The 10,796-nt window shown below is 33.6% G+C and overlaps 1 protein-coding gene across 4 annotated transcripts; it reads left to right on the forward strand.

The window, feature by feature from the left end:
* Positions 1-2,880: 2,880 nt before the first annotated feature.
* On the forward strand, positions 2,881-9,567 carry LOC114375177 (two-component response regulator-like APRR2). Of its 4 annotated transcripts, none has more exons than XM_028332938.1 (12): positions 2,881-3,054; positions 3,747-3,950; positions 4,684-4,763; positions 5,175-5,241; positions 5,552-5,598; positions 5,716-5,793; positions 5,882-6,418; positions 7,222-7,362; positions 7,522-7,791; positions 7,889-7,957; positions 8,104-8,181; positions 8,606-9,567. In XM_028332938.1, the coding sequence occupies exons 2-12, from the start codon at positions 3,821-3,823 to the stop codon at positions 8,813-8,815; spliced, it is 1,707 nt and encodes a 568-aa protein (XP_028188739.1). In that variant the 5' UTR covers positions 2,881-3,054; positions 3,747-3,820; the 3' UTR covers positions 8,816-9,567. The 4 variants fall into 4 exon arrangements, with proteins under 4 accessions (XP_028188739.1, XP_028188736.1, XP_028188738.1 ...); XM_028332935.1 differs by having other exon boundaries at positions 2,882-3,054; positions 5,882-6,424; XM_028332937.1 differs by having other exon boundaries at positions 2,882-3,054; positions 3,790-3,950; positions 5,882-6,424.
* Positions 9,568-10,796: the final 1,229 nt, after the last annotated feature.

The following is a 10,796-nucleotide window of genomic DNA, read 5'->3' on the forward strand; positions in this document are numbered from 1 at the left end:
TATATTAGTTTGTAATCACTATATTAGTTTTTTTAATTTCTTGATGTTGGGTCATTTGAATTGGTTATAAACTATTTTTGATATGTTTAATTTATTTAAGTAAAATGTGATCATAAATCAATTTATTTAAATTTAAAATAAATAATTTTAAAATAATTTTTTTATTCGTAAGGATTTAATATAATATCAAAAAATTTATAACAGTATGTATCTTCCTCAAGCAATTAAGTTAGAATCGTATGTGTTGTAAAATTTGACGGGATTTGACTTCAAAACTTTTTGTCAATTCTATAAAATTAGCATTGTTATCTACCCTGCTTTACATTGTTTCCACAGATTGGCATAACTATGTGGTGTATTTTTCAGCAATTTTCTAACGCTAGGTACACTTAATAATGACATACTGTATTACATTTTACCCAATTCCAGTGTATTTTGGAAGTGCTTTTATTTCTTGAGTTACGAATTTATACAATTATCTTTTTTTTTTTTTTCCATTGTTACCGTACTACCGCACACTTTGGATCCATATTTTTTTCTTGGAATATGGTGATGGTATGAAATAGACCCATAAAAAAACTAACTTTCACGGGAGATGGGAAACGCCAAAGTGAGTATTTTTTTTAATACGATTTATTTTATATTTAAAAATCAATTAGGATTCAAATTTTAAATTATTTGGTTAAAAAATATAAATTGTTATTATTTATATCAATTGTTATTAGTACATATATAATATAAATATTGTGCTGGATAATCTCAAATTTTAAAAAAATATAGTAAAAATAAAGTTTTTCTAGGAAGAATAAAATCACAAAGAAAATATAAAATAAAATGAAAAGCTTGTACAAAATTGAAAAAAGTTATTACAAAGACAAATTTGTTTGCTTTTTGTTTTTTTCCTCCGTAATTAGCCATTTAAGTGATAGGAAGATATCAAAAAAGTATATCCATTCGCGTAATTAATTAACGTTATCTTAAGCTTTATTTTCTTTATTGTCCTGAACGGTTACATAAACTTCCTTGCAGCAATATATGAACATTCATTCTCTTAAGTATTTCAGTTTTTCTGTAAAAAAAAAGTATTTCAGTTTTACTTTGATACCTTGTGATTTCGTTCTCCTAAAACTATGTTGGTTTGTTTCATAACATAAACTGACAAAGTGTATTTAAACCAAATTGCAAAGAGTAAAATGTTTTTTTCTTAAATATATTTTTTTATTCTTAATATATATCTCATTTTTGCATTTTGATTTTGATAAATTTTCTTTCTATTATATGATATTTAAAAAGTTTTATTTTAAATTTTATTATATCATTTAAATGACTATCAGTTAAATATTTAATATTAAGATTTGTGACAACTCAAAAAAATCTGTATTTATTTTACAATCAAATTAAAAATAATTTTTCTTTCTCTCTCCTCTCCAGTTCCACCTCTCTTCTTCTCCTCTTTCACTTGGTTGTCTACTCTTTCTTTCTTCCTCCTGGGTGTAAATTCAAAAAATCACCCCAAAACTACAACGATCTGTGAGGCTGTTGATCTCGATCTGCGAAATTTGCTCCAACAACCGGTGGAATCCCGAGTTGTAGGTTTCGCGACTCTTTCCCTGTCCTCTGCCATTGCGTCTCCGACCCCTACACCTCTTCGGCGCCGACACCGGAGCCGGAGCAATCCCTGCCGGCAGAGAGAGGCTTTTGTCGTCGCCTTCTTCTTCGTGAATGAACAATTGTTTCCAGTTCCAGAAACAATACCAGACGACGACGCAGTATGTGAAGATGGAGGAGCATAATTTTCTTAGAGCCGAGGAGGCCTGTAATTTCTTCTCAGACGAACAAGCACCAACTTTGCAGTGGTACTATTCAGAGGAATGGAGTTAAGAGGAATAAGCTTAATGATGTTTAATTAATTGAGAGCGAGCGAGGGAGGGAATAGAAAGAATAAGGCATTTTTGGAGGGTGTATAGTAATGGGATTGAGAGAGAAACTTTGTAAAAATGAAATGGTGAAGATTTGAAGAAGAGAGGGAATGAATTGAAGAGCTTGAGGGGGGTTGAAGCATGCATGGCTTAGGGTAAGAGATGAGAGGTTGATGACGATAAAAGGGGCTCGGAGAAGAAGAGTGTGCAGTTGTTGCGGCTGAAGATGACAAGGTGTTGGATTTAGGAAGAGATTTGAGACAGAGAAGAAAGGGAGGAGGGGACGGAGAATTGCTCATAGAGGGACAAAGGGTTTTTTTACTTTAATTGATTTTCGGATTAAAATCGTCAAGAAAATTTAAATTTAAATTTGATTTTAAAATAAATATTAATGATTTTTGAATAATCATGAATCATGTGATCAAGTATTTAAAGGATATCTCATTACGATACAGATTTAAAATAAAATATTTCAAATATTAAATGCAATACGAAATTTTTTTATAAAAAATTAAACACAAAAATTAAATATATATTAGAAACAAAAATATATTTAAATCATGTTTTTTTAATCACTTTTAACATACATCTTTTATTAGAAAATGAAAGGAAATTATATATAATAATGAATATGTCGTAATGATGCAAGACAGAATGAGGTAAATAGACAAAATTCATTGTACAGGAACAAACTATTCTGGCGTAAGAAATTCAAGAATAAAGTATTAAATTTCATTACAAAGAAGAAGACTCAAATCTTATATAGTAGAAGACAATGCATTTATTTTCAACTCAAACTATAGGAAACATACCCAAAAAAAAAAAAACTCAAATTATAGGTAACAACATCTAATGTTTTTTTTTTTTTATTATTTTACAGAAAAAAAAATGGTAAGAAATGAGGGTAGATTTGGAAATGAGCCTTGTAAGACTTTTTTTCTGCATATTATTACGTGGTTCTTATTAAGGAGCGATGACAGCTGTTCAGTAGTCACAGACACCCTTCAACGACCGTAGTTAAACCTCCTAACTCACTCTAGTTGCTTTGTTTGTCTTCAATGGAATAAGAACAGCAGAAAGAAAGAACACAACTTTGGCCAGAAGACTTGGTGGGGGCATTTTCTTTTCAGCCAAGGTAGTAGCTAGGAAACAATAAAATAAAAGGCTTTGAAAAGAACCACTTTTCATGTGCATGCTGATTCTCCCTTGATTCATGTGTTCAGTTTTGGAGAAGAGAGTTGGTTTTATTTTCGTTTTTTTTTCTCTTTGCCTTTTTTGTATTATAATATGTGCATGGCATGTCATGTCATGTTTGCCACTTTGAGGTTGTTTGCTTCTTTTTCTGGGTTGGTTCACGGTTTTGCATTGCTGTCTGAGCCTGACTCTGTTTCTTGTCAAGTTTTCCTGTGGTAGTTGAAGGTCTTAATCATCTCACCCATGCCTTTGTCTGTGTTAGTGTTCTGTGAAGGTTTCATTTCATTAGAAAATGAGATCTTTACAGTTTATGGTATGGAGTACAAGTTTTGATTTTCTTTTTTCTGAGGAAACATGGTGGAAAAATTAGTAGCAATATTCTGTTTTTTTTTTGTTTTTTTATTTATTTAAGAGTTGTTTCATGAATGATCAGAACTTGGGACTCTCAAACTGAACCTTGTTCTGGGTTTAAGTTTAACTTCTGAGTTTAGATGTCATGTTAGTGTTCCACATTTGGAAGCTTTTTACCATGTGAACAAGTTTAAGCTTCTGTGCAGTTTCTGCTTCTCTTTTTTTCTTTGTTTTTCTGTGTTCTGTGGAAAATTCAAGCTTGTGATCTCATGGATCTTGCAGAAGGGATTCGGTGTTGATGAGCAATATTGATCTGTTGCTGCAGTAGGGGACCGAGTAAGAATGCCAAACCAGCTATGGTTTGCACTGCCAATGATTTACAAGGATGGAAAGATTTCCCAAAGGGACTTAGAGTTCTTCTGCTTGAAGGAGATAGTAGTTCTGCTGCTGAGATAAGAGAACAACTTGAGGCCATGGACTATAAGGGTGAGACATTTTGTTTTTGGATTCCCTCTTAATTTTTATTTTTTTTATTTTTGGTATGTTTCACTTCCTCATCCACTTGACATTACGGCCTAGCTAATCCCACTTTTCTTAATTAGTGGGTAAAGTTGGTCCCCATCTTGTAGAATGGCATCTTCTGAAGTGGCACTTCTTTAGATAGCCCTTATTTGGTTCTTTGGGAAATAGTGGCCTGAGGTTTTATTTTATTGGAGGCTAGAAAAAATTCAAGATTTTTCCCTCCTTTCTCGATGCTTGATGTTAGCATTTGTGGTATTTCTTTAGATGGTTTCTTAAGGTGCATAACTTTTCATTTTTGCTTTAGACTATGCCCCTAAGAGTTCTGAAAACTGGAAGTGGTCCAAATTCTAAAGGTATTAAGGATAAAAGAATGGCCAGCTATCTGACTTTTTGAATTACTGAATCTATTCTATTTTTGGTGCATTTGGATTTTGATGGCCTTTTAATTTCCAAGTGAATACGAATTAGTTGGCTGCATAAGATGGGAATTTATTATGGAAGACTAAAGTTTCCACAAATCCAAATGTAATTGAAATAATTAATTAAATCTCGAGAACCAACCTGAGTATAATTTAACTTTCATACATTTAAATTTACAGCAGTCTTTTATCTTTTCATCTGCTACTAGACCCTTCCTTGTTTTCTCTATATCTTTATTCCTTTAATTTGTTAAGTAAGCCTCAGAATTTCTGTACAGTTTCCACTTTCTACGACGAGAATGAAGCCTTGTCAGCACTCTCAAGTAGTCCTAAAGGCTTCCATGTTGCCATAGTGGAGGTAATGAACTTTGTTTTCAGTATAAGTGACAAATCGTTATGTTCTAGTTGTAGAATTTGAACAGAAAAAAAATAGATGTTGTCTAGTATGCTAGTTTAAAATGAGGTGAATATCAAGAAGTTGATAGTTCTATTGATTATAGTTAGGTGCTTCCAAACTTTACTATGTAAAACATACTGTCATCAGAGGAATCATTTATCTTGTAATTTGTAAAATGCTAATAATAAGTGAAAACTTTTTTCACCTTATGCATTTTTTTTTAATAATATGTTGGCACTTTTTGTCTCACTTTGTACTTATAGTTGATCTCTTTAACAATGTTAGTAATTTGCAGATAAAAAAAAAAGATGTTAGTAATTTATCCTTGATGATGTGAATTGTTGTAACCTTGTGCATCTATCTGAACTGTAGGTGAGTACAAGCTGTAGCCTTGGAGGTTTCAAATTTCTTGAGAATGCAAAGGACTTGCCTACCATTAGTAAGCACAGAGCCAAGCGTAACTTTTCTGATTTAAATTCTTGTAATTTTATGACCCCCTTGCCCCTCTCCTAACAGAAAAAGATCAATTTGATTTTAATGTAGTATTTGTTTTGTGATCGTTGCTTGCTTTAGTTTTATATAATTTGGCAACTTCTCTCTCTCCTTTTGAAGCTTTAAACAATTGAAATGGATAAATGATCTACAAGGTAGCATGTGACATTGGAAATATGAGGAAAAAAGGTTACTTTAAGGCTGTTTTACTTTGCTGTAAATTTTCTAACCAGTGATACTTACAATTCTTCATGTAGTGACTTCAAAGGACCAGTGTCTGAACACCATGATGAAGTGCATTGCGGTAAGCTTTTGGTTTAGTCATCCCAAGTTAATGCATATATGAGTTAATATCTGATTATATATACTCCTGATTGTTGATGCATACCTCTTTAATCAGTGATCTATTTTCCTTTTTAAGCTTGGTGCAGTTGAGTTTCTCAGTAAACCACTCTCTGAGGACAAGCTCAAGAATATTTGGCAGCATGTTGTTCACAAGGTTTGTTGGCATTGGCAATATTCTGATGGCATTTATTATTAAAATAATATGAACAAAGTAGTTTCTAATGTGGTTGAATTTCAAGCAGGCATTTAATTCTGGGGAAAATGTCCTTTCTGAATCACTAAAACCTGTCAAAGAATCTGTAGAATCCATGCTGCAGCTCCAAACAGACATTGGACAAGATAAAAGTAGGATTTCAATTGATTTAGAGAATGTGTCGAGGTTTAGTGATAATGACCATGAGCAGTCTGCTGTATGTGATAAATATCCGGCTCCGTCAACCCCTCAATTAAAGCAGGGGACAAGGTTACTGGATGATGGAGATTGCCATGAGCAGACTAATTGCTCAACAGAAAAAGAAAGTGGGGAACATGATAGGGAATGTAAATCTGTCGAAACTTCATGTGGGAATTTGAATGCCGAAAGTTCTCCTCAGCCAAGGGAACCTGATAAGACTCTGATTAGGGAGGAAGATGATTTTGCCAATGTTTCCAAGGGTGAGAGCGCTGTTTCACTGAATCCACATAATAAAAAGTTTCTCAGCAATGCCGATGGTAATACATCTCCAAATAAAACGGGTGTACTTAATGATTCATGTGAGATTAAAGCTAATCGGAAGAAGGTGAAAGTAAGCTGAATTATGACTATTAGTTCTTCTTATCATATACACAACTATATGATGTAAACCTCTTTCCCTGAGTTGCAAAGTACCAGCATTAACACTTACACTACCTTTCCCCACCTTCTTGCCCCGTACCATTTTCTAATGCATGCTCATAAAGTTGATATCAATGGCACTAGTTTGGCCCATATAAGTACAAATTATTTCAAAATTTTGTTTCACCTGTCAATGTTTTCCTACATGTTGTATCTTCATGATTTGAATTATTAATGAAAGCATTGTACCAGACATCTCTCCATCATCATGAAGCGAGTAAACGAAATTTCATAATGGGATTGTCAAATATTAACTACTCTATGATTGTGAATCTTAGAAGGACACTTCCAATGGGCTTTCATACTAAAATAGCTTTTGATAAAACAGCATGGCTCTAATCATCACCTCCTTTCCTTGTATTCAGTTTTAAATAGACTGTGTTGTCTGGTTAGGGCAAAATTCTGAGGCTTGGATCTGTATCTTATGATCTACGTATCCATAATAATTATTGAACTTGAAAAGGGCAGTTATAGAACTTCTTATATATTTCAAGTGCATCTTATCCATGAACTGTTATTTCACCTGAAAGACTTCGATCTGGTCTCAAGGAGTCTTAGTAAATATTTCTGTAAAATCGTATCTTTTTGTGTTGTTTGTTTCTTATCCTTATTTTTCCAAATAACTGTTTTTAAGGTTGTACAAATGATCTGCTAGTATGATTATCTGAATACAGTTATGCTACATGGTTTTATTGGTTTTGGTTTCAGGTAGACTGGACACCTGAGCTGCATAAAAAATTTGTAAAGGCTGTCGAACAACTAGGTATTGATCAAGCCATTCCTTCTAGAATATTGGAGATAATGAAAGTGGAAGGTTTGACAAGGCACAATGTGGCAAGCCATCTTCAGGTCCTTATTTTGCTTGCTGGTTATAGATATATCAGTTTCTATCCCAAAACTGCCAGTAGAATGACTATTTTTATTTTCAACACCTTTCTGATAGCAAAAAATAAACCATTTACGTTTGTCCTGATAGGTATGACTTAGTAACAACTTTATGTTGAACAGAAATATAGAATACACAAGAGACAAAGTGCACCCAGGGAAGAAGATCGGAAATGGCATAATCAAGGGGATGCAATGCAAAGGAACTATTATATGCAAAGACCAATCATGGCATACCCTCCATATCATTCACATCACACCCTTTCTCCAGCTCCTATATATCCTATGTGGGGACAACCTGGCAGTCAAACAGCCGGTGTACAGATTTGGGGCCATCCTGGTTATCCCATGTGGCATCCTACAGAAAGTTGGCACTGGAAGCCTTATCCGGGGGTATCTATTCGGACGGAATTCTTGATGCAGTTTGCTTTGTGGTCTGTTAGGTAGAAATTGTAGATGCAGTTTAATTTTTACTAACTTGATGTTTCAGGTGCATGTGGATGCTTGGGGATGCCCGTTGGTGCCACCTCCTCAAGCTCCTTGTTTTCCCTACAATCAAGTAAGTATCTACGAATTGAACAATTGAACTCAATTTCAATGCTATTTCTATATGTTAATATAACCACATTTATATAATTTATCTTTACTAGTTAACTAAATTATTTGCCAGAGTGATGCTAATTAGATATTCTCATCAAATGACAGAATACACCTGGATTGCACAATCCTAAAGCAGTTGACTATAGATTCAGCATGCCACGAAGTTCCTTTGAGCATCATCCGGTAAGGCAGTACTTTCCTTTCAGTTCCTTCTACCATGTCATGAATTTTTTTCTCTAGTTGAAAAATAATAAGAATTGTATATCGAGCAAGGTATGTAGATGGGAAAATATCTCAAATATTTTGTATCAAGCATGTATCTTAAAATGACAGCAGTCGTATAAAGCCATTTATCTAAATACTTTTTATAGAGTGCTAGACAACCAATTGTGTCTAATTATGCATGTATTTAATTTAGATCAATGTGCTTCGAGTGCTCAATCGTATCACATGGTTGTTCGCTTGTTCTAATTGAATTGTCCATTTCTTAATGGACTAGCCAAATGTTTGAGTTTTGCACGTAAAAAAGGTGGCTTTTTGTGAAAAGGTCCAAATTATGCAATGAAGTGTTCCTCATATAGTGTGTTCCATGCATGCATGCATGCAGGCAGAGGAGGTGGTAGACAAGGTAGTGAAGGAAGCAATGAGCCAGCCATGGCTACCATTGCCCTTAGGACTCAAACCTCCTTCCATGGATAGTGTGTTGGCTGAACTCTCCAAACAAGGCATACCCAGCATCCCTCTTGGCAACAAGGGTTCTTCTACTCCTAAACCCCGTCGAGATGTACGACCGACCCCGCCACCGGGTCCCACATAGTAGTGGTTTTGATGATGGGGCCAGCCAGTTACATATCAACGCCCTGTTGACTCTTGTAATTATTTTGTTTCTCAAATTTCCTTCCCAGGTTGCAACTACAGTGGTAGATTTGGCTGGAAGTTGGGACCATTTTACTTTGCCTGGTGGTCCCCGCCGCTACACCGACCACTCATGATGTCTCTCCTTAAGCTGTTGAGCGATGATGGTTGATATGATATGATATCATCAGGTCTGGTCATACACCACCATGATGCATCACAAATGGACAATAATACATTGATCCTATTCCATGGCCACTTGCCAAAACAAAACATTAAAAAAAAGGTTAAGTTTCAATGCAGTGCATGGCACCATTTGTTGAAGCTGAGGACTGGCCACGCATTTGTTGTGGCTGAAAAGAAAGATAATAATGGTGGTGGGGGGTTTTGGGTTGTAAGTGACCAACTTTGGGGTCCACGTAAAAATTGCATGACAGGGATTGGATGTCGGTTCTGTTGGTGTTGTTGGGTAGGGCCCCCTAGTTGAGGTGTCTAATAATGGAAAAAAGGGTAGTTAGGATAATGTTGTGAATAAAAAATGAGTCCTGGCTTTGGTGGATGCTAACTTGTTCTTTTCCCAATTTAATTTGTTCACTCAGCTAAGTTCACCATTGAGAACAACACTTAATTTGTGCATTGTTCAGATGTTTCTACTTACCACGCTTTGGGTTTGTCCCTTTGTTTTTCCTCAATTTATTTTGAAAATAATTCTAAGCTACGAGGCATAAGCTATGAATTTTTTTTCCTATGATATCGATAACCGGTGTTTTTCAATTCTATTGGATTAGAGATCAATTTTATTTACGATATTTGATTGATGCTAACAAAAAAAGATTTTGCAAATTTAGAGAATAGAATACGAATTCCTCTTCTAATTTTTTTTTTACTTACAGGACTGGATTATGTGCTGTGTCATGCTAAATTTATGATCACTATTTTCTTTTTAAAATAAGTTTAATGTTGATGTATTATTGTTATCAATTAATTATAATTTATTTAAAATATAATTTTAAAAATAATTATTATAGAAATTCATAATTTCAATCGTATAAAATTCATTATTGCATGACAGATTGACAGTCAATATTTCAATTAAATACAAAGTAATATTATATAAGATTACTTTGCTATAAGATTATTTTACACTGATCATACATAATCTATTTTCTCAAAAGAATATGCTAGTGAAACATAACAATGCCAAATGCTTAACGTTGTCGGAAAAAAATTGTGTTTGGAGTAAAATTCTAGTTGGATACTATTTCGCTTAATTCGTGGATCTATTTTAATTCGTCATTTATAAAGTAATAATTATCTAGACTCCAGTGCTGTAATTTCATAAAAAAAAAACAGGAAAAAATAACTTTATTGACATCATTAATCAATTAAATAAAAGAGTTTTTAGAAAAATTGATTATTTTTAAATTAAACTATTTAAACATTTAATTCCACCACAAAATAACGAACGATATAGTTATATAATTTTTTTTTCTTTTAACTATAATTCTTATAATTTTGAAATGAAAGAGTTGGGTCTTAAAAGAACAGAAAATGTTTCGTACGCATAGAAAGAGAATTTGCAACTGATGGAAAAATATGATAAAAATATCTATTAATAATGAGTAGATAGGTATCCATCATTAAAAAATGGAAAATAATTTTGGACAAAAAGGTTTCTTTTGGGTCAACGGAAAGAAAAATTATTGCGGCTGAATTAACGGTCAAACAAAATGAACAGTATTACTTGTTACACACAAATTATGTGGGCCAATGATAATTGATAGCCCATACACCAAATTAGAAGGGAGTTCCAACTCGCAACTCCATTGCTATTGGTTCCTACAAGTGGTTGAAATCTTTTTGTTTTCCAAAAATACCCTTTCCACGGAATCACATTTCTATTGTAGTGTAGTGGGTGCGAATAAGATATAAAATGGAAATGT

Source organism: Glycine soja, chromosome 11, assembly GCF_004193775.1.
Source record: "Glycine soja cultivar W05 chromosome 11, ASM419377v2, whole genome shotgun sequence".
Classification (NCBI taxonomy): Eukaryota; Viridiplantae; Streptophyta; class Magnoliopsida; order Fabales; family Fabaceae; genus Glycine; species Glycine soja.

Bases quoted from the DNA above. Each gene is read 5' to 3' on its own strand.
- LOC114375177 (XM_028332935.1), top strand. From the start codon at position 3,821: ATGGTTTGCACTGCCAATGATTTACAAGGATGGAAAGATTTCCCAAAG. The intron at 5,794-5,881 runs GTTTGTTGGCAT...AATTTCAAGCAG, and splicing joins GGCAGCATGTTGTTCACAAG to GCATTTAATTCTGGGGAAAA. The intron at 7,958-8,103 runs GTAAGTATCTAC...ATCAAATGACAG, and splicing joins CTTGTTTTCCCTACAATCAA to AATACACCTGGATTGCACAA.